Source organism: Leucoraja erinacea, chromosome 10, assembly GCF_028641065.1.
Source record: "Leucoraja erinacea ecotype New England chromosome 10, Leri_hhj_1, whole genome shotgun sequence".
NCBI lineage: Eukaryota > Metazoa > Chordata > Chondrichthyes > Rajiformes > Rajidae > Leucoraja > Leucoraja erinaceus.
In genome coordinates, this window is record NC_073386.1 from 37,570,671 (window position 1) to 37,595,187 (window position 24,517).

The 24,517-nt window shown below is 43.4% G+C and overlaps 1 protein-coding gene across 1 annotated transcript in view; it reads right to left on the reverse strand.

Moving 5' to 3' along the window:
- Positions 1-24,517, reverse strand: part of LOC129701031 (pappalysin-2-like) — a 261,112-nt gene that overhangs the window by 74,844 nt on the left and 161,751 nt on the right. Inside the window, exons 15-17 of the mRNA XM_055641962.1 lie at positions 22,039-22,216; positions 14,684-14,897; positions 13,204-13,372 (exon numbers count right to left, since the gene is read on the reverse strand). Of these exons, the coding sequence (XP_055497937.1) occupies positions 13,204-13,372; positions 14,684-14,897; positions 22,039-22,216 (561 nt within the window). The remainder of the gene's footprint in view (positions 1-13,203; positions 13,373-14,683; positions 14,898-22,038; positions 22,217-24,517) is intronic.

Consider the following 24,517-nt stretch of genomic DNA (forward strand, 5'->3'; position numbering starts at 1 on the left):
TTTTTTTAAGATCACCCCTCATCCTCCAGCACTCCAAGGAATAAATGTTTAACCTGCCCAAACTTTCCCTATAGCTCAGGCCCTTGAGTCCTGGCAATATCTTTGTCAATCTTCACTGCATGTACAAATTACATTTCTCCACAAGGCCATGTCTTGTTCTGACTTCACTGCATAACCTCGAGGTCATGGAAATCCTGTAGGCAGCTGGTGACTGCAATGAATGGATGAGGGAAACCAGCTGCTCAAACTATAGCATGTGTGGACTAGACGGTCGCCAGTTATCATCAGGACCGTCTTTAAGGACATACCATGCACCCTGAGCTCTGCAAGAAATCGGATTAAGACACAAGTTTTCACCTCGAGTAGTACAGAGCCTGCAGTTGGTGCTCGCTTCAATGGATGACATGTTGGCATCCTCAAGCTGCATACCATGATGGTGCATAGTTGGTTGCCGTGATGTAGGAGACAGGCCCTTTAGAAATCTACTCAATGCCCTGTGCTGGGACAGTAACAATGCTGCTCATTTGTTAATGTAACACCAGTGGAGTGTTCGTGCCATTGCTACGGGAAATCTAGGGCTGGCTGTGGAGTTTTGCAATGTTTAGCTGCTAGCCTGGGACATGCCTTTGTCATTCTTCCAAGAAAGGCAAATCAGGTCACTGTAGTTGCTCAGAACTGCCGGGTAAACCTGACTTGGTTAGGTTTCTGAAGTTTGTTAGGTTCCTGCTGCTTACCAATGGCTGGCTTTTCTCATTGTCTTCTTGCAAGAACATTTTAAATGTACTGTTATACATGATGGACAAAATCAAAATTTAAGGCACAAATGAGACGTCCATGCAACATTACATGTACTGTCACCTTATGGCATAGTCATAGAATCATACTGCATGGAAACAGGCTCTTTGGCCACAACTTGCCTGTTATGCCCCATCTACACTAGCCCCACCTGTCTGCATTTGGTCCATATCCCTCTAAACCTATCCTATCTATATACCTGCCCAAAAGTTTTTTAAATGCCGCAATAATACCTGCCTCAACTACATCCCATGGCAGCTCGTTCCATACACCAATCACTCTTTTTTGTGTAAAAATGTGGCCTCTCAGGTTCCTTTTAAATCTTTGCCCCCTCACCCTTAAACCTACTGTATGTCCTCTGGTTCTTGTTTGTGCTACTCTGAATAAAAGACTGCAACCTTCACATGGTCCACCCTGTTTCGATGAATGCAAAGAACATGGCGTGCACAATCAAATAAGATCAAATAGAACAAGTTGTCCTACAACTTTAGGCTGTGCACGCCATACGCAAGAAGAAGATGAAGACGAAGAAGAATAAAAGACTGTGCATTTACCCCATCTATTCCACTCATGATCTTGTACAACTGTATAAGATTAGCTCGAGGACTTCAGAGACTCAAGAAATAGATGGAGAAGTCAGTCGCATGATCGAGTGAGCATGCACTGTCACTTACTCATGGCTAATCCTGTAGCTTGCCCACTTTCCCTGCTGCAAATTGTGATCTTAAGACACAAATATATTCAAGACCTGAGCAACAGAGACCCAAGGTAAAGGATTTCAGCGATTGACAACCATCTCTGTACAGAAACTCTCAGTCCTAAATGGCCAATCTCCAATATGAGGCTGGGCCATCTGGCTCCGCTCAGGAGAACAGCTGGCCGGCATCTACCCTGTTAATCCCTCCTAGAATCTCCTGTCTCTCAGTGAGATTACTTTGTCCTCTAAACTCTGCTGAGCCTTGGCTACTTTTGCTCACTAGCTCTTCATGGGACATCCTGCACCATCTTCGAGGCAGGCACACACTGCATTGGGTGCAAAAGTAAAAACTGTGTCAAGGGTGGAACCAACTAAACTCCATGCCATTTCGCAGGAAGACTTCCTTAATCCCTTCATGCACTTCATAATACTTCAATCCCACTGCAGCGGAGCAGTCATAGTGTCATATGGCAAGGAAACATCCCTTCGGCCCAATTTATCCATGTCGACCAAGATGCCCCATCTACGCGGCTCCCACCTGCTTGCATTTGATCCATATTCCTCTAAGCCTTTCCTACTAGTGTTCCTCAAATGACCCAGTGTTGAAGAAGGAACTGCAGATGCTGGAAAATCGAAGGTACACAAATATGCTGGAGAAACTCAGCGGGTGCAGCAGCATCTATGGAGCGAAGGAAATAGGCAACGTTTCGGGCCGAATCCCTTCTTCAGTCTGAAGAAGGGTTTCGGCCCGAAACGTTGCCTATTCCCTTCGCTCCATAGATGCTGCTGCACCCGCTGAGTTTCTCCAGCATTTTTGTGTACCTCAAATGACCCACATGTTTGTTTCCTGAACTTCATGAACAGACTCATCCAATCATTCCTCATTTCTTCAGTTTTTAAAAACAATATTCCCACCTATTATATTCCATAATTGCACATATTCTCACATTATAACCCATCCCCCAGCACCTTCCCCATTTGTTTAACCAGTCTATATCCCTTTGTGTGGTTCTACAAAGCCCACATTCCAGCCCAACTTGCTAAATTCCGGTAATTTACTCTGAGTCCTTACATCCAAGTTGTTAATATAAATTGTGAAAACCTGCAGCCTATATTGAAGTCTGATCTACACTACTAATTACAGCCCACTGAACTGGAAAAGATCCATTTGTTCCTACTCTTGAGTTCTAAGTAAAATTTTCATACATCCTAATAAACCAACCATTAGCATTTACACGAATTGAGCTTATTCCTCCATAATTTATGTCTATCAAAGGATGATCAGTAAAAACGTTGGAGGTTTGGTGTGCTGTGGATTTAAGACAGGTAACCCTTACAGGTGATAATCTTGCCCAAGAATGCTTACTGCTGAAACCTCGGTCTTTATTAGAAAACTACTCACACTGATGACCCACAATCAGAACCATGATCCATCCCCACCTACTCAAAATCCCACAGACACACACACACACAAACACACACACACACAACTACCAAGACAAGAATACATGCAGAATAGTACCCTCAATGGCAACTTATGTCATCAATGAGATTTACAGTGGGCGGCACAATGGCGCAGCGGTACAGCTTCTTGTACAGCTCCTTCTCCTCCTACAGCCTACTGGGACCCGGGTTCGATCCTGACTACGAGAATTTGTACAGAGTTTGTACGTTCTACCTGTGACCGTGTAGGTTTTTTCCAGTGCTCCGGTTTTCTCCCACACTACAAAGACATACAGGTTTATAGGTTAATTGGCTTTGATTAAAAATTATAAAATTGTGTAAGATAGCGTTAGTGTACAGGGTGATGACTGGTCAGAGCAGACTCAGGGGGCTGAAGGGCATGTTTTCACGCTGTATCACTAAAAGTTAAAAACGTTTTTAAAAACGTAGTTAAACTGCCATCGTTCACATCAATTAATCTAAGTTCCACCTTTCTCTGAGGATGCACGCAGAGAGCAAGGTCTGGAAAATGGCGGGCGTCAACTGTTGACCACTGGGAAGTCAATAATCCCACATTGGACTCCTTAACATGTTCAGCATGGGAACGGGAACTTGGGAAAAATTCCTTGTGACTCATGTTCATCAAAGAAACCTGCGCCAGGCCGGAGGAATGAAGGAACTGGTCCTTTCCTTCAAATCCATTGAAGACAATGGCAACAAGAGCTTCAGGGTAAACTGTTTAAAGGGTTCTTGTTGAAAAAATAGTTCTTAATCCTTCTCATTTATTTATTAAAAATCAATAATGTCAAGCTCCTTGACATTTACCAAGGATGAGTCGTGGGCTAACCACATGGATGCAACAGCCAAGAAGGCACACCGACACCACTATTACCTCAGGAGACTGAAGAACTTTGGTTAGTCTCCAATGGCTCTTACAAACTTCTACAGATACACCATAGAAAGCCTAGTGTTGGGTTGGGTTACATCACAGCTTGGTTTAGGAACAGCTCGGCCCAAAACCTCCAGAAATTGCAGAGAGCTCTAGATGTAGCCCAGTCCATCACACAGGCCAGATGTCCCACCATTGCATCCATCTATACTTTTATACGTTTTTCACTGTACCTTGGTATATGTTTTTTTTTGGTATATGTGACAATAATAAGCCTAAACCTAACAATTCATTCACTTAGATACATGGTATTATGAAGAACAAATTCTTTCCAAGTTTGTCCTTTAATTTATTTAATTTATTCTATGGTTTTGAATGTACACAAGGTTTCCATAACTTGATAACCTTGCCATTCCACTGCCAAATGTACTTTGCCCTTTTGTTGGTGAGCCTTGTTTCCCCCACCGATATGGGGAAAGAGCACTTGTACTGAGGAAGCTCTCACCTAAAGGAATTGGCCTGGATGTTTCCAAAGGTTCTTGCTAGACATATGTACCCCCCACCACCCCTGCAGACCCACAGAGTTAGTTTGATTTTTTTCCCACAGAAATCAGCATTGAGTGCAGGTGGTTCACATCCAACTGCAAATTTTGCCTCATCATCTGCATACCTTTCAGAGCCACAAGTTGTATAAATGTCATCAGGCATCAGTGAGGAAAAACAATCCATTACAAAGACGAAGCAGCTTTTCTTCAGTTTCTGACAAGGTGACTTACTTAAGACTAAGCCATGAAGAACATGAATGCATTCAGCTGCCAAGGATCGCATTCTTGTTTAGTAACCTGATGGGTTATCACTTACTTTTTCGTGCCTGGGATATGGTGGCCAATTGGCAGGCACTGCATGTGCATTTTGGCACCAAAGAAATACAATAACATTTTAATATTGCAAACACAGCAATGTATCCTGCCTTAAACGTAATGGGTACACTTTGTTCCTATCGAATGCTTTCCAATAATGTATTTTTAACACATAAAAGAAACTGTCAAAGCCACAGACAGACAGACAAAAACACACACACACAGCCTCCAATAACCTATTTTAATCTGCCAATACTATCAATTCGCTGTCATAGAGTCATGCAGCACAGAAACAAACCTTTCAGTTGAACTTATCCACACTGGTCAAGATGCCCTATCTAAGGTAGTCCCATGTGACTGCATTTGGCCCATCTATATACTAATGAAAGTGTGTGAGTGTGTGTGTGAGTAAGTGTGAGTGTGAGTGTGAGTGTGTGTGTGTGTGTGTGTGTGTGTGTGTGTGTGTGTGTGTGTGTGTGTGTGTGTGTGTGTGATCGTATCTACGGCAAAATGGTACATGGTAGCGCTAGAATCTTTGCACAACGTTACACACCTTTTCCCCGTCGTAGCACGTGTCAAGTTTCCTTCAGATTTTATGTTATATTTCACGTTATTGATAGTTAAAGGTTTAAAAAAGCCAACTTTAAAAATAGTTTTACTGTTAAATCCTTGCGGCCCCAGCTTGCAACAAACTTCCATAAAAAGTTGCAATCCAGGAAAACTTCCACCAAGTTTTCACCCGAATGGAATCTCAGTCCTCCACCCAACATTTGCAACAATGTTGCCATCATAGAAGGCTTACTCCTGTTCCTGCCAGCACAGGAGGGGAAGGGGCTGGAGGAAGTGGAATTGGAATAATAATAATAATAATACATTTTATTTATTGGGCGCCTTTCAGACATCTCAAAGACACCTTACATAGATTAACAGGAATATAAACATATAATCAGAAAATAAATAATAAAGACATCAAGTGCAAGTGCTGGGGAGGCACGGGAATTGCAATTGGAATTTTTTTTTAAGTCCACTGCTGGGGGAGGCAGGAGAGTTATGGAATCTTACATTGGGGAACGGGTTGTGTTGGTGGACAGGGCCTCCCATCTGACTGGGACCCTACGGGTCCCACTTGGTCTAGTATCCCTCTAAACTTTTTCTATCATTTTAAATTCTATTATTGTGCCAATTTCTCTGGCAGATTGCTCCATATACCCAGCACCCTCTTTGTGAAATAGTTGCCCCTCAGGTTCCTATTAAGTTTTCCCTTCTCATCTTAAATCTGTGACCTCAAGTTCTTAATTTCCCCTACCCTTGCAATAAATCTCTAGGCATACATCCTATCTATGCCCCTGTTTATTTTATATACCTGTAGAATGTCACCCCTCAGTCTCCTCTAAGCTGTAGGATATAAAGTCCTAGCCCACCCAACCTCTCCCTATAATTCAATCTTTGAATCCTGGCAGCATACTTGTAAATCTTGACAGCATGCTTGTCAGTTTAATGGCATTGTTCCTACAGCAGGGTGACCAAATCTAAATCTAATACTCCAAGTGCACACACACCAAAGCTTTGCACAACTGGAACATAACATTCCAACTTATATACTCAGTGGCCTTACTGATTAAGGCCTGAATACCAAAGGCCCTCTTAACCACCTTAACTACCTGTGTCACTTTTGGACAGTAACTAGATTAAGTGGGACCCGTTGGGTCCAACTCACACGGGAGGCCTGGTCCACCAATGCAACCCATTCCCCAATGCAGCATTCCACCATGGTGTGGGAGAGGGGGTAGTGCGGGAGAGGGGGGGGGGGGTGGGGGGAGGGGGTTGTGGGGGAGGGGGGGTGTGTGGGGGAGGGGGGGATGCTGGAGGGGGGGGGAGGGTAGTGTGGTGTGGGGGGAGGGCGGATGCTGTGGGAGAGGGCGGATGCTGTGGGGGAGGGTGGTGTGTGTGGGGGGGGAGGGTGGTGGGGGGAGAGGGGGGGTGGGTGTGGGGGAGGGGGTTGTGTGGGGGGAGGGTGTGGTGGGGGGGAGGGGTGGTGTGTGGGGGGTGAGGTGGTGGGGGGGAGGGGTGGTGTGTGGGGGGGTGTGGGGGGGGAGGGGAGTGGTGTGGGAGGGGAGGTGGTGTGTGGGGGGGGAGGTGGTGGGGGGAGGGATTGATATGGGTTAGGGGTGGTGTGGGGGGGCAAGGGATGTGTCGGGTGGGTATGGGGGGGTTGGGACGGTGTGGGGATTGGGGGAAGCGGGAAGGAATGGGGCAAGGGTAAGGGGGATGTGGGTGTGTGCGGGGGAAGGGGGTGTGTGGGGAGGAGGGGGAGGGGTGGAGGGGGAGGGGGGGAAGAGGGGAAGGGAAAAGGGGGGGGGGGGGGAAAGGGAGGGGGAGGGGGGGGGAAGGGGGAAGGGGGGTTTGTGGGGGAAATGGGAGGTTTGTGGGGGAGGGGCCCCACTCAGCGGGCACCGGCCGCGGCACCACACAGCACCTCCCGACTCCACTCAGCGGCTTCCCCCGACTCCACACAGCAGGTACCCAACTCCACTCTTGCGGACTCAATCAGCACAGCTTGTTTACTTAGCCCCACCTCTGGGGTTTTATTTTCCAGCGGGTGCCGGAAGGGGCATTACCTTCATGGTGATTGACAGGCTAGAAGACCAATCTGCTGATCTCACGATTTTTTTAAACTTCATAACTTTTCTCACATTTCACCGATCGGAACAAAACTTGGTGGGTTGGAGCAGAGGAGAACACTGAGTAAGGTGGCGAAAAAATCCTAGTGATATAGAGTAGCGTTTTAGCGCAAATTTAATTACTACACAAACCGGAAGTGGTCAAGGTGAGAGTTTTAGTAATAGTATAGATAGAGGTTCTTATACTCATGGGTCTCTCTGTTCTACAATACTCCTGGTACCCTATCATTCATTGTGAAAGTCCTACCATGGTATGACTTCCTGAAATGTAACAACCTCATGAGCATCTGAATTAAACTCCATTTGCCATTCATTAGCCCACCTACTCAGATGATCAAGACTTGCCGTAATTCTTGATAATAATAATAATAATAATAATAATAATAATAATAATACATTTTATTTATGGGCGCCTTTCAATAGTCTCAAGGACACATTACAAAAATTTAGCAGGTAGAGGAAAAACATGTAAGGGGAATGAAATAAATAGTAGAGACATGACTAGTACACAAATTAAAGACAGAATTCAATTCAAAACACAATACGAGGCAATTCATGCACAGATGAAAAGGGAGGGGGACGTGGGGCTAAGGATAGGCAGAGGTGAAGAAATGGGTCTTGAGGCGGGACTGGAAGATGGTGAGGGACACGGAATTGCGGATCAGTTGGGGGAGGGAGTTCCAGAGCCTGGGAGCTGCCCTGGAGAAGGCTCTGTCCTCAAAACTGCGGAGGTTGGACTTGTGGATGGAGCGGAGACCGGCTGATGTGGATCTGAGGGACCGTGAGGGTTGGTAGGGGGAGAGGAGGTCAGTGAGATATGGGGGGGCCAGATGGTGGAGGGCTTTGTAGGTGAGGACCAGGATTTTGTAGGTGATCCGGTGGGAGATGGGAAGCCAGTGAAGTTGTTTGAGGACTGGAGTGATGTGATGCCAGGATTTGGTGTGGGTGATGAGTCGGGCGGCTGCGTTCTGGACCAGTTGGAGTCGGTTGATGTAGGTGGAGCTGATGCCAAGGAGAAGTGAGTTGCAATAGTCCAGTCGAGAGGAGATGAAGGCATGGATGAGTCTTTCAGCAGCAGGAGGTGTGAGAGTGGGTCTGAGTTTGGCGATGTAGCGGAGATGAAAGAAGGAGGTTTTAATGACATGGCGGATGTGAGGCTCAAGGGAGAGGGTGGAATCAAAGATCACGCCAAGGTTGCGGGCCTGGGGAGATGGGGAGACAGTGGTGTCGTCGATGGTGAGAGTGGGGTTATTGATTTTGTTGAGTGTATATTTGGAGCCTATGAGGAGGAATTCTGTCTTATCGCTGCCCATAATACTACCTACTTCACAATCATCTGCAAAGTAAATTTGTCTAGCACATTCACATCCAAATCATTGATATAGCTGGAAAACAACAATGGGCTCAGCATCAACTAGACATGTATTTGCAGTCTAAAGTGCAGCCTTCCTACCATCCACCCAATTACATATCTAATTAAAAGTCACAAAGAGCTGGTGCAACTCAATGGGTCAGGCAGCATCGCTGGAGAACATGGGTAGATGAAGGTCTCCACTGACATTCCCTCCACTCGCCTGGCTCCATGACCTAAGATTAGGTCCAATACTGTAGGACTATCCATCCTTTCCTGGCATGATGTTCATCAAAGACATTGTGGGACGTGGGGCCTATTCTTGCACTACTGTTCTATGTTCTAGGTTCAAAGGATGTGCTTTATGAATAGATTCAGACCATGAACCATTTAAACAGACAGAGGGCTATTCTACTTGCAAAGTGTTGCTTATGGGGGTTGGCAAGGCAGAGCAATGAGTAATTAGGGCTTGGTGCAAGAGAATGAAGGGGGCAAGGTATCGGAAAGACGGTGAGCCAGCTGAAGGATTGGTTAGGGTGGCACGGTGATAGAGTTGCTGCTGTATAGCGCCAGACACCAAGGTACGATCCTGACTACAAGTGCTGTCTGTATGTAATTTGTACGTTCTCCCTGTGACTGCGTGAGTTTTCCCAGGGTGCTCCGGTTTCCTCCCACACTCTAAAAACGTACAGGTTTGGAGTTTAATTTGGCTTCTCGGAAGGTAACCCTGAATTAAACGTGTTTCAGAAGAATTTATTTAATTACGGGCTAATAATGGGAAAAAAGCTTATACTTAAATTCTGGAAAAATGCGCCGACACCAACAATAAAAATGTGGATATCAAATATGTTTGAAACATTACATCTGGAAGAGATGAGATTCCTCCTAGCAGGTAAAGCAGACCAATTCCAAAAGACGTGGTCTATGTTTCTGGACCTATTACAAGTATGAGGTGCAATAGTAATTTAAAAAAAAAACAAATATATAAATAAGTGGTATCAGGACCTGGTAACGGGAGGTAAAACAACAAAAACAGACTTGGTTGGTAGTCCCCTTTCTGCGGAGTTTAATGTTATAATAGAGCGATTGTTTCTATTTTCTCTTTCTTTCTTTTCTAGGGTCTATTTTCTCACTTTACTTCCTTCTCTAACTTCTTTCCTAAGGGGCTTTCTTTTCCCAACACTCTTGCACTTCACGACTCTCTTGCACTTTCTTTACTTTCCTTACTTCTACCTTTTTCTTAAAGCTCAAAAAAAATGAAGCGGTACAAAAAATGTATTAAGATATATGTGTTGTGTAGGATTGTAATTTACCGTACTTCTAATAAAAATAAAATAAAAAAATTAAAAAAAATTAAAAATAAAAAATAAAAAATAAAAAAAAATAAAAATAATAATAATAATAATTTGGCTTCTGTAAATGTTCCCTTGTGCATAGGATAGTGTTAGTGTATGGGGATCGTTGGTTGGTGCGGATTCGGTGGGCTGAAGGGCCTGTATCTGTGCTGTATTGCTAAACTAAAACTAAACTGCTGGTCACTATATCATATGGGGGGGATGGTTGGTGGATGATGTGGAATGAGAAGTCAGCTGATGCTAGGCAGATCCTCGGGTGAATGAGCGGGATTAAAGCATGAGGCAGCCATGAGCTAGGGTGAAAGAAAGGAGGTTTTGAAGCCAAGGATGAAAGTCTCCAAGGTAGTTCCTTGGGATACAAGAACTTGGGACAGCTTGACAAGAAAAGGTACAAGAAGGCCTTGCAGTGGACAACACGTGAAGCACAGCATTCAGGGTAGATCCACAGTTCCAAACAGCACAAATGAGCAAAGGAAGGGTGATAAAATACCAGCCACCACTTCATAATGGAGTCAAAAATCTCCAACAGGGCCCAAGATCCAATTAACTACTGCTGATGATAGGGAGCACATCCCTGGGTGTCAGGTATAAGGGAGACAGGTATAAACAGAGCAAATAAAATATTTCTCTTTGCTTATAGTCTTTCTGTGGTCCATTAAATAATGATGGCATCATGTTTGCCAAGAAATTCAATTACACAATTTTTTGTTGCATTAAAGCACTGGAGATGGTGAAGGGAACAGTACACCTAAAAATACAACATTTTACAGAGACCACCCATACAGAGGCTAAACCATTGGCTATGTAGTCTAGGGGGATAATGACCTTGAGCACGAGGCACATCTAACCTTGGAAAATGCACTCTTCGAGTGTGATAATCTGACCCTTCACTGTGCAGCAGGACATCTGTCATTAAAGCCACTTCTCCACTAGATCCACCAACCGAGCAGAGACTGTAGGGCAATGGGGGCTGCTTCCACATTTAGTTTAGTTTAGAGATACAGCACGGAAAGATTTACGAGAATGTAGCCAGGACGTGCGGGCCTGAGCTATAGGGAGAGGTTGGGAATGCTAGAACTTTATTCCTTGGAGCATAGGAGGATGAGTGATGATCTTCTAGAGGTGTAAAAAATCATGGGGGGAATACAGGGTTTAATGCAAAGAGTCTTTGGCCCAGAATAGGGAAATTGGGAACCAGAGGACATCGGTTTAAGGAGAGAGGGGGAAAATGTAATAGGAACCGGAGGGGCAACTTTTTCACACAGAGGGTGGTGGGATATGGAACAAGCTGCCAGAGGATGTAGTTGAGGTACTATCACAACATGTAAAAGACACCTGGATAGGTGTGCAAAAAACTTGCCTCACACATCTCCTTTAAACTTTTCCTTTCTCACCTTAAAGCTGGATCCTCTAGTCTTTGACATTTCCACTGTGGGAAAAGATTTCTGATTGTCCACCTTACTATGCCTCTCATAATTTCATATACCTCTATCAGGTCTCCCCTCACCCTCTGATGTTCCAGAGAAAACATCCAAGTGTGTATAAGGTGCTGAATAAATGGCAGTTCAGTGGAACTGAAGTCAATTAGACCAATTCCAAATAACAATGAAATAGGGATTTTACTGGCACAGACATTTTATTTCGAAAGCTCGTGACAGATTTTGAAACCGAGGGTCCAAACGTGATCTAATACATCCGTTGTTATTTCCACTTCAGCAGCATGAGTCCAACTAATGTTAGCTGTGAAATTTCCAATACTTTCCACTTCTCCATATTTCATGTAGACATCTCCAGGAAAAATGTCAGCTTAAAATGTTTATTCCAATGCTTATAAATTATCACTTAATAATGAACACTCCTACATGCAAAGGTGGTGTACAATATAAAAGGTCTCTAGTTTCAATATAAAATACTTTGGAGAATAGCATACAAATGACTAAAATAAAGGTTTCAAGTACTCGGATGCATCCATGATGCTTCATCACCATTCCAGGGTAAATCATATATTGGATTCCCTCCCTTCAGCCCAAGGCTAATTACTGTCTGTCACTAAATGAAAAATTAAGCAAATGTTGTGAGCTTTCTCATGACCACATACCATATTATCAGCTGAACCTTTTTCATCATAAAGATTTCCAAACGAATGCATGGAAAGTGTTTCAATGTGTATGCAATTACCTTTGTGAGGGAGAGACAGTAACCTGCATCTAGAACATGCCTCAACTGCATCTCCCAGAAATATCAGCACAGCTCGCTCAACAAGAGTGCAGTATTCTAGATTTTAGTCAAAGACCAGAGACCATAGCTTTAAGGTGTGAGAGGCAGGGTTTAAAGGAGATGCGTAGAACAATTTATTTTTTATCACAGAGGATGGTGGTGCATGGCACACGCTGCAAGGGGTGGTGATGGAGGCAGATATGATTGTAGCATTTAATAGACTATTAGGCAGGCACATGGATATGGGGGGAATGGATCATGTGCAGGTGGATGATTTTAGTTTTTCCGGGCATGACACTTCCGTAAAACTGCACCTCAGATATTGTGCCCCTTTGGATCATTGCCTTCATATCAACCTCCACCAGGTGCAAATAACATCACACTGTATCTTCAGTGTTCCATAACCTGTTATCAGCATCTATTACCTGTTCTTGCCTCCCTTTAGTCTACTGTAATCAAAGAGGAGTTATTCCAATTCAAAATATTGCAGGTGCTGGACATCTGAAATAAAAGTTATCAGACTAGGTACTATCTCACCATTCAAGAAACATTTAGACAGGTACATGGATATGGATAGATTTAGGGGGACGTGGGCCAAAACGCAGCCAGGTGGGACTAGTGTAGATTGGACATGTTGGTCGGTGTGGGCAAGTTGGGCCGAAAAGCCTGTTTCCACGCTGAATTACTCTATGCTCATTGCCATTGCTCTCCCCACCACATCCTATCTATGCAACTTAAAATAAGTTTGCTTTTTAAGTGTTTTCCCCTCCGGTAAGGAGACCTTGACTTGAGACATTAACAACACTTCTCTCTACATTAGTATTGCCGATCCGATGAGTATTTCCAGCATTCAATATTTTTAAGAAGAAGAATTATTCAAGGATTGAGTGTTCAATGAATCACCACATTTCTCACCTTTTTAGTGTGGTCATAGCAAGTAATAATGCAGCGAGTGTCAAACTCAAACCCGTTGGTGCAACTGTACATCCCTTCGAAGACCAAGGGAGGTCGGTCACAAAGCACAGGGTTGCAGCCACCTTCTTCCCAATATCCTCCTTCTAAACACTGCAGCTTCAGAAACCTCCTGCAGATGAAAATACACAGTAAATTATATAAGAATAAAAGAGCGAAAATGGTTGTTTAGTACATGTCCTTCAAACAAGTTGCTTGCCTTCTTATATACATACTGTATATTGCCTTCCATTAAATTGTCCATTGTCATAGTTTCTAATCTATCCAATATAATTTGTTCTCTGCCCCCCACTCTCCAAATGAATGGAACCACTCACTATCACACATGGAGCCCTGATAGATTTACTCTTCATTAAACACACACTAATCCAATAGAATTACTCCTTCTCCAGCTATTGGGATACTGAGAATACATATTTCTGATATAATCTGAATCTGAAATAATCTAACTGCACGTAGAAACAAATAATTCCAGATGCTGGTTTATAAAAAAAGATAGACACAAGTGCTGGAGTAAGTCAGCAGATGCGTGATATTTCAGGTCGGGTCCCTTCTTCAGACCCAAAATGTCACCCATTATTTTTCTCCAGAAATTCTGCCTGACATGCTGATTTACTCCGGCACTTTGTGTCTATAATCTGACCACAGGCTGAAGAAGAGACCCGATCTGAAACATCACCTATCCATGTTCTCCAGAGATGCTGCCTGACCTGCTTTGTTACACCAGCAATGTGTTTTTTCCTGATGTAATGCAGTTGTATTACTAAGCAACTTTGTGCTGTAAAAATTGCATTATAAAGTCAACTGAATGGGGAGGGAATGAGGGAAGAGGATTTGGGAATCGTGAGTTTCAAACTCATAATTACGAAGATATTTTTCCATGCCAGATTTTCAAAAATAAAGTTTTGTTCAGAGTTTATTTCTGACACTGCTAGCTAAAAATACTAAAGGCTGTATGTTACATGGTTCAACAGGGTTTCATTGCACGTGTTAATACAAGCGATTGTTTGTCAATTTCAATGGCCTCCATCAGTTAAAGTTGTAACTGTGTTATTAAGAGATAACGGTGTCTGATTAAGAGATAACGGTGTCTGCTTGTCAATTTCCAAAGTAACTTTTAAGTGTTGCTTTAGTTCCCATTGAAAATCAAGTTGTAAACAATTTGGCCGGCAGAATGCAAATACCATTCTCTAATTTATCATTTGCATTATATCCAACTCATGTTATGGAAACATACATTGTAGCAGAACTGCTTGCTTTTCTTAACATATTAGCCAGATCTTACAGTCATATCTTTCTTTTGTAGCCAGTGGACTTCACCAGTTGGCCTGCTCTCTTTAGAGGACATAGCCTGGTACCTCTGATTGTAACAACCAGATCAGATTCACCCTGGAACTACCACTTAACGTTTAATTGTACTTACTTCCTGGACCGCTTATCATTGGTCCCGTGTATGTAATAGCCAGGGTTGCACTTGTATCTGCAGATGGAACCAACGTCATGAGATCCTTGGAGGCATCTTGGCACCAGCAGCCTGGCATTAGTCACTGGTGGAGGGGCAAGGCATTCCACCTTGCAGAAGGCTTCAGGGAACGACCACAGGCCATCTTCCATACACTTCAGGAAGTAATTATCACCTAGAGACAAAAGCCATGAATGCAGTAGCAGTTTCCCCACGTTCTTTGCCGTCTCCTACAGTATATCTAGCCGGGCAGCTGTCAAAACATCAGGCATCAAAATTACGAGCATTCATTGAAGATCTGATGAATACCAGCTCCACTGATGGTGTTTCAAATACACTCAGTTTTATTTTAGGTACAAGCTGTTGGCAATTCCCAAAGCTTTAAACAGGTTATGACAACACCATAATTCACAACATGAAGCCCTCAAAACAAAAGAATTGCAAATTTAAACCTCATGTACAGAGTGATCCCAGCATTACTTAATTGATTGATCAGAGGATGACATGGATGAATGGTGAGAGTGTTTTGAGCAGTGATTTGGCAAACTAGCACTCTTGAACACTCTCAAATAATTCTCAGTTCGGTCCTCTCACCGATCAGATTTTGAGCACAGCCACTAAGAGTAAATTCTGGGAGTGGGAGCCTTGCCCGAAGCTTGTCTGCTGCTCGCCCCCGGAGACTGAAAATGGGAAGGTTCAGGAATGGTGGCTGACCCTGGAGAAGGAACCAGTAAAGAGAATCAGGGGTCTTGCCTTCTGCATCCTCAAGTGGGCTGCAGGAGGCGCCCCCAGGACCTGAATGCTGAAGGTGGCCGGGCGAGAGAGGGGCACCAGTTCACTGGCGATCTGGATGGAGAATGGAGGCGATTTTAGGCTTTTATGGCCAGCTGCAGCTGGGACTTTGAAAATGGCGCCAAAACCTGGTGACTCTTGCATATGACTCTGTGGGCTGTTTCTGTGCATTCCGGATTTAATTGGAGTTTGTACTTGTGTATGGCAGTAATCTTACTGAACTGTACGTAAAATAAGAATTTCACAGCACTTTGATACACGTAATATAAAAAAAACATTGAACCACTGAGGCCATTGACAGTCCAAACATGCAAACAGCTGCCTGAATGATTATACTATACGCACACAACCACTCATTCCAAAGTGGTAAACCAATGGGTTGCCATTACAACAAAGCACTTTGACAAAAGAGACTCCCTGTAATCCCAACAAAGATTCAGAATTCAAGACTGCACAGCAGAGGACTGTACTGTTATTCAAAGAATAACATTTTCTGTTTTTATTTCAAATTTCCAGCATTTGCAGCACATTACATCTGTATGGCAGTTGTCACCAATCATTCCGTAACCAAGACCAGAAATAAATTGAGTAAAAAGCTTTGTGGGCCTGTCCCACTTAGGCGACTTTTTAGGCGACTGCAGGAGACCATGCAGTCGCCACATGGTTGCCACATGTTCGCGGGTGGTTGCCGGGGAGTCTCCTTCATTCTGGGAACTAGCCGCGGCCTCGTTATGGTCGCCATGAATTTTTCAACATGTTGAAAAATTAGCGATGACTAGAATGAAGTCGCCAAGGAGAGTAACGAGAATTCTCAAGCCATAAGTGAGTCGGCAGGAGGTCGAAGGTTCTCGGAGGTTCTCGTAGGTTGGAGCCAGTACTGACCAGTGAATTTCATTGGCTCATTGGGAAAAAAAGGTAAGCAGTTTTCAGAACCAAGGATAACCGACTGGTAAGGTTAAATGTCTGCCGAGCTTCACAGCCGTGTATCTCTGTCTTCTTAAAAGTTGTCTCCACTCCTTCTCCCCCCTCCCCCCACCCCCTTTTTTTAAAGAACTTCCCGTACACTGTCCTTTTGCCGTCTTTTTACAGTGCCAACCTTCTTGTTCATCGCAGTGTATGTCTGTATCACCTTGGCTTTGCACCATGTGAATTTTTTAGACAGGGCAAACTAGAGTGCTGTCTAAAAAAATTCACAAGGGCTGGTGAAGGAAGCGATGTGTGTGTGTTGTGTGTGTGTGTGTGTGTGTGTGTGTGTGTGTGTGTGTGTGTGTGTGTGTGTGTGTGTGTGTGTGTGTGTGTGTGTGTGTGTGTGTGTGTGTGTGTGTGTGTGTGTGTGTGTGTGTGTGTGTGTGTGTGTGTGTGTGTGTGTGTGTGTGTGTGTGTGTGTGTGTGTGTGTGTGTGTGTGTTCCACTCTGACAGTCGCCGTTCCAGTTCCCAGTTTTTCAAGCGACTGCCGGCAACTTGACAGTCGCCGGCAGTCTGCTGAAAAATCGCCGAAGTGGGACAGGTCCATTAGAAAGACAAGTCAATGAACAGTTCGTTTACTGCAGACTTGGTGTCCTTTCTCCAATTCCTGTCAACTTCAAAGCTGCTCAAAACGTTGGGATATCTCCGCAGGTCAAGAAACATCTCTGATGAACAAAAAATGTCCGATTCTATCAAGCAACCCCTTCGAATTTTTTTTCTATGATTTTTTTAAAAACCATGCTTCTATCAGAGGTATAAATCCATGCTATTCAGCTTGCACTTAAAATACACAAAAGCTAATTTTCAAAACATTTTAGCCACATCTCTCCAAATGTGCCGAAAGATCGCTACCATTCCTGGTGACTTTAGACTTTAGAGATACAGTGCAGAAACAGGACCTACGCCCCACCAAGTCCATGCCGACCAGCGAGCACTAGCACTATCCTAAACACTAGGAACAATTTACAATTTTACTGAAGCCAATTAACCTACAAAACTGTACATCTTTGGAATGCGGGAGGAAAGCAGAGCTCCCAGAGAATACCCACGTGGTCACAGGGAGAATGTACAACTTCCATACAGACAGCACCCATAGTCAGGATCGAACCTGGGTGTCTAGCGGCTTTAGGTAACATCTGTATCACTGAGCCTTTCGGGGTAAATGCCATTATCTTTTGTGATTTTAATCCTGGTGGGAATGCATATCCCAAACCTGCTGGGAATTCTACATGGACATTCAGACATTCTAGCTCAACACTTGGACATTGGGCCTCTCCTGGTGTTCAACTGCGGAGCATGAAACATTGGTTCCACAGCACATGTGCGTTGGAGATCTGCTGCAGGAACTCAGCGGGCCAGGTAGCAAGTCTGGAGGAAACTGACAGGAGACCTCAATCTGGGCTGTGAATGAAGGGTCTAGACCTGAAACGGTGCCTGTTCATTTCCCTCCACAGATGCTGCCTGATCCGCCAGCCTAGTTCCTCTAGCACCTCTCATTATTTTGCTCCAAATGGTAGCATCTGCAGCCTTCTGTCAAAGACTAGAGGCCATTGCTTTAATGTCAGAGGGGGAAGAGTTTAAAGGAGATATGCATGACAATTTTTTTTTTACACATGGAGGGTGCCTGGAACGTGCTGCAAGGGATGTTGGTGGAAGCAGATAGGATTATGGTGTTTAAGAGGCTTTGGAATTTGCTTGGCAGGTTAGTGCAAGATAAGGGATTTCTCCCCAGTAATTTCTCCTTTATAGAATAGGATTGATCTCAATATTTTTTGTTGATGTTTTTAATTAAGATTTTATATTGACTTTCTTTAACTGTTTCTTTAACTAATGTTTTCCAGCATTTCAGTTTAATATTTTCTCAAACTTAAAATAATCTCTCAGACCTTTTCCAAATAGTTTGATTAATTTCTGACTGGAAAGCTTTTATACATCTCCAACTGCTCAGCCACTTTTAACAGCTGGCTAAACGGCAGCCTTGATTTGGCTAGCTGTAAACTTTTACAACAGTTTGATGTGTGAGTTTTGTTTTAGCATCAGGGTCGACTTTGGCAATGACACATCTCTATCTGATCAGCTCAATGACTATTGCGCTCACTTTGAGCAGGCGCACAGTGTTCTGACATGGCTCATATCCTCATCCACAAAATAATTTGCCCCATACATCGTGGTGGTAGAGTTCAGATCTACTAAACACTTACACAGCAGCCAGACAGATTCTGAAATTGTGCGCTAATCAACTGGCTTGTTTGCTCTGACATCTTCAACATCTCGCTTTAACAGTCTTCTAACCCCATCTGCTTCAACGATACCTCAATTATTCTGCTCCCCAAGAAAAGTAGTAATTTGTCGGAATGACTACTGCCCAATGGCTCTAACATTGGCCATAATGAAATGCTTTGAAAAATTGCTGCTGGCCCACATCGGCACCAGTCTTCGGACAATCTAGACGCCTGCAAATTGCAAACTGGAAAATATAGAGCACACCTCAGGGTTGTGGGTTCAATCCTTTGCTTTATTCACTATACACCTATTATGTGTGACCAAGTCCAATGCCAATTTGATATTTAAGTTTGCCGATAACACCATCTCTTTAATAGAGACATTTATGTTCCTTACCTGAACCTTCTTTCCAGGGTGGAAATGTCAAAGGCTAGCCTTAGTCTTAAGGTCACAGAGGGAAAGCTTAAAGGAGTTCAAAGGGCCAAATGTTTTTTTTGTACGCAGGGAGTGATGGGGGCCTGGAACGCGCTGCCAAAGGTTGTGGTGGAAACAGACATGACAGTGGTGTTTGAAAGGCTTTTAAATAGGCACATGGATGCAATAAATGGAGGAATTAGGATCATGCGCAGGCAGAGGAGGATATATTTGTCACAGACCTTATGGATCGAAGGGCCTGGTCCTGTGTTATGCTCTTTACTCTTAAACTTTCTGGAAATCACTACGCACACGTTTGGGTCTACAATACCTTACTCAGGCTCGGAGTGATGTCAATGGTTTAGGATTAACATTAATCTCCCATGTTTAACTGTCAGACCATGCAATTATGAACATTCTTATAGCTTTAAATACGTTTAGGTTTAGCTTTAAATAGGTTAATAGGAATTAAAGAAAGTTAATTAACTATATATTTTAATTAATGGACAATTCATCATTATTAGCATTGTTTTAGCATGTCCTTGATTTAGCTACGATTTAATGTCTATCGACACCTTAACTATTTTTCAATATTTCGTTGCCAATGCATCATTTTGAGCAAAATCCCCCAAGATCAATTTAGTCAGTGATCAAAGTTTCAGATAACAAGCAGTAAAAAGCTGACTCCAACCACAAATGTTTTCCTATTTGTTGACAAGTATCTCTGCTGCTTCTCATATATTAGCTTCTATCTTAGAGTCTCTGAGACATGTATGTTTAATACACACACCATATCCTGTGCTCGGTTAATCTTTGAAATTCCAACATTATTCTGCACATCTCACATGTAAAGAATCAGTATATAAGATTATTTTGTAAGGGTGCTTGGAACATGCTGCCAGGGGTGGAGTTGGAGGCAAATATGACAGTGGCATTTAAGAGACTTTCAGATAGGTGCAAGGATAAGCGGGAAATGGATGGATATAAATCAAATACAGGCAGAGGAGATTAGTTTAATTTGGCTTCATGTTTGGCAAAGTCATTGTGGACAGACGAGCCTGTTCCAGTACTGTTCTATGTTCTTTCCAACATTCAGGGGAGCAAACAGCCTGAGTTTGCTGCATTTATCATTTTCTGCGTTTACATCAAGTTGGCTCAGTTTTTATACAATTTACATTTTCCCTCAATCTTACCATCAACAACAGAAGATTCAAGCTGGTGCCGGAGCATGGCGACTTGTTGCATGCTCTTCCCGAGGAAAGTAAAAACTCAATGCTAACATTTATTTCAAGAGGGCTTGTATACAAAAACAGGGATGTAATGCTGAGCGCTATAAGGCGCTGGTAAGGCTACATTTGAAATATTGTGAGCAATTTTGGGCACTGTATCTAAGGAAGAATGTACTGGCTCTGGAGAGGGTCCAGAGGAGGTTTACAATAATTATCCCAGGAATGAGTAGGTTAACCTATGATGAACGTTTGTCGGCACTGGGCCAGTGCTCACTGGAGTTTAGAAGAATGGGGGGGAACCTCATTGAAACATACAGAATAGTGAAAGACTTGGATAGAGTGGATGTGGAGAGGATATTTCCACTAGTGGGAGAGTCTAGGACTAAAGGTCATAGCCTCAGAATTAATGGACGTTCTTTTAGGAAGGAGATGAGGAGAAATTTCTTTAGTCAGAAGGTGGTGAATCTGTGGAATTCTTTGCCACAGAAGGCTGTAGAGGCCGTCAGTGGATATTTTTAAGGCAGAGATTTTTGATTAGTGTGATTTTTGACATGTGTCAGAGGTTACGGGGAGAAGGCAGGAGAATGGGGTTAGGAGGGAGAGATAGATCAGCCATGAGTGAATGGCGGAATAGACTTGATGGTCCGAATAGCATAAATTCTACTAACATGACTTTATACCATCTAATACCACTCCTTGAAATCTCTTTTTAAACTGTAAATCTGGAATTAATTCTAATTGTTCTAATTATATTTTATGTTCCACATTCTGTATCTTCCCCTTTTCTCTACCTATTGTATTTGAGTTTGCCCTGTGTATTTATGTATAGTATTATCTGATGTGATTGGATAGTATGCAAAAAAAAGCTGTGCAATGTATCTCAGTATACATGACAATAATAAACTGTGATCTAACTGTGATCACAGAAGCTTAATGTGATGTTGTTAAATGTTGCCATTATGTCATTTCGACAGCCTATCACTGCTATTTCCTGCAGTCTATACATCATTCCCCCACGGCAGTTACACAGCGATAGAGTTGCTGCTTTACAGCACCAGAGACTCAGGTTTGATTCTGACTATGGGTGCTATCTATAAGGAGCTTGTACGTTCTCCCCGTGAACTTTCTCTGGGTGCTCAAGTTCCCTCCCGCATTCCAAAGACATGCAGGTTTGTAGGTTTAAATGGCTTCTGTAAATTGTTCCTGAGTGGAGGATACAACTATTGTCCGGATGATCATTGGTCAGTGAAGACTTGGTGGGCCAAGAACCTGTTTCCATCCTGTATCTCTAAACTAACCTTCTCTGCTGCTGAAAATTGATGCATATTTCTCTCTGTCCAAGTTCTGGCACAAGATCATAGACCCAAAACATTGATTGCTACTCTTTCCACAGAGGCTGACTGACCTGGTGTGTCTTTACAGTATGTTTTGGTTATTTAAGGTGTGGCATTACTGGCTAATCTTTGCCTACCATAATACTAATTTTTTGGTCCCAATATTTTTAAATATAGGGAAATATCTTTTATATTTCAGCTCTTTCATTTCATTTGAGGAAACGTCCGGACCCGAAACATCACCTATCCACATTCTCCAGAGATGCTGCTTGACCCGCAGAGTTACTCCAGTGCTTTGTGTCATGTCATTTGATGTGCTTATTTGAAACAAAATGTAAAATGATAATATCCCCGTACCTTGTAATATAGCTGGTGGATTACATGAGAAGATGCAGCGGCTTCCAAAAGTAGTGCCTTCCGGGCAAAAGAAGGTGGCATGATAGACATGAGAGTGGTCAGGAATTCCGCAGTCAATGGGTTCACAGGTCACAGCTCCGTCCCATTTTCCATGCTTGCAAAAGAGGGAAACTTCTGTCTGAAATACAAGCAAGGAAAAGATGTTTGAATACCTTTCATCCGGTAATCTAAAAGCTAATAATCACGTGCATTGATAAATCCTAAGCAAGATCTGGAATAGTTTCCTTTCAAAAATACTTAGTCGGTTCCTCAACTATTTGTGACTGGACTGATTTAATATTAAATTGGCTGTGATTTATTAAAAAGGTGCAGTCCATAAACATCCCATCCACACCTCGGGTTCAGTCCTGTGGGAAGAAGAAAAGGATGGCCACAAGACCCGGCAGACTGCAGCCTACAAGGGGAACCCAGTGAGTTGGCCTCTGCTCGGAAAACCCGGCACACCGCAGCCAGGAAGAGTGACGCCCCTGAACCGGCCCCTACTCTTCCCCCGGAAGACCAGACACCAGGAGGATGGATCCAGCGATGATGGATGGGACCGGCGAGGAGCGAGGCTAGCAGGAGAGGAGAAGGAACTGGGGTCGGTACCCTTGAGGTCTGCTGCAGGAGGTGCCCCCGGGGATCAAATGTGGATGCGGGCGATGAGAGGGCATCGGTTCGCAAGTCGGAGACCAGACGCAGCTGATATGTTGCATGCAACTTTGATACAGCTTTTATATTCTCAGCTGACATGATTACACAGAAACTCGACTAATGGTTAAATTAGGTCTTAATTACAGAATGAAGGGTACAGAAATAATTATTTAGGTAACAAACTAGGTCTTGATTACAGAAAAAAAATATTATCCACAAGTCTAACTTGGATGACAGTAGATCCAATTTTCTGTTACAATGCTGGGTGCCTGCCTTGACATAATCAATGTCTTGTCATAATCAATAATCAATAAATTTGGGAATCGTTACAGCTGCATTCCATATCTCTACTTTCAGGTTGTGGCTGCAGTTCCCTCTCACCATTTAAGCACAATCCACATCCCTATTTACTAGTTATTAGCCCTCACTGTTCTTTCCCCTACAACACCTCAATCAGAGTAAAGATTTCCCTTACTCTGGAAGGGGTAGGATAGGGACCCACAAAGAAGGACTTTGAAAGGGGTAGGATAGGGACCCACAATCCTGTTTATATCAAGGGGACGATGGTGGAAATGGTCAAAAACTTCAAATTCCTGGGCGTGCATATTTCCAAAGATTTTTCCTGGTCCCAGCACACTGATGCAATTATAAAGAAGGCATATCAGTGCCTCTACTTCCTGAGAAGATTACAGAGAATTGGTATGTCAAGGAGGACTTTCTCGAACTTCTACCTGCGCGCAGTAGAGAGCATACTGACTGGCTGCATCGTGGCTTGGTTCGGCAACTTGAACGTCCAGGAGCGGGAAATAAATGCAGCAAGTTGTGACCGCTGCCCAGTCCATCATCGGCTCTGACCTCCCCACCATTGAAGGGATCTATCACAGTCGCTGCCTTAAAAAGGCTGCCAACATCATCAAGACCCACACCATCCTGGCCACACACGCATCTCTCCGTTGCCATAGGGAAGAAGGTACAGGAGCTTGAAATCAGGAACAGTTTCTTCCCCACAGCCATCAGGCCATTAAACACAACATTTAACAAGCTCTGAACAATAACGATCTATTATTACTAATGCACTTTATCTGTTTATTTATTGTGTATATATATGGTCTATGGTCTATAGACTCACTGAACTTTTATCTCCTGTTCTGTATTATGTTTACATATTCTGTTGTGCTGCAGCAAGCAAGAGTGTCATTGTCCTATCTGAGACACATGACAATAACACTCTCTTGACTCTTGCTCATTCAACTCCTTGAAAAACCTTAACTACTCAAAGACACTGCTTGTTTGTTATTTAATCTCAATGAACACAAGCACAGAGTTAGCAACCTATACTCAAAATTCAACTCTTAGGCCCTGTTTCATTATGATGAATCAATTTTGCAGACATGAAGAGCCTGTTCCAGTTACACGATGGTTTTGGCGACTGCCGGCACCCGTCATACGTCACCGAAATTGTTGAAAATTCAGCGGCGACCAGAAAGGCGCTATGACTCTTTGGGTGACTAGGAGACTACTCACAATCATACAGGCGACACCCTGGCGACATGTTGCGGGGTGAAGCCTGTATGGTCGTGAGTAGTCGCCCAAAGAGTTGTACCTTGTTCTGGTTGCCGCTGGATTATCAACATGTTGAAAATTTTCGGCGATCTGTAACGACCCATGACAAGTGCCGACAGTCGCCGAAAAAGTTGTGTAAGTGGGACAGGCCCTTAAAGCCTATAAGTCTTTGCCATGATGCAGGACTCTAATCTGTATTCCATATTCAAACAGGGTTCAAAAA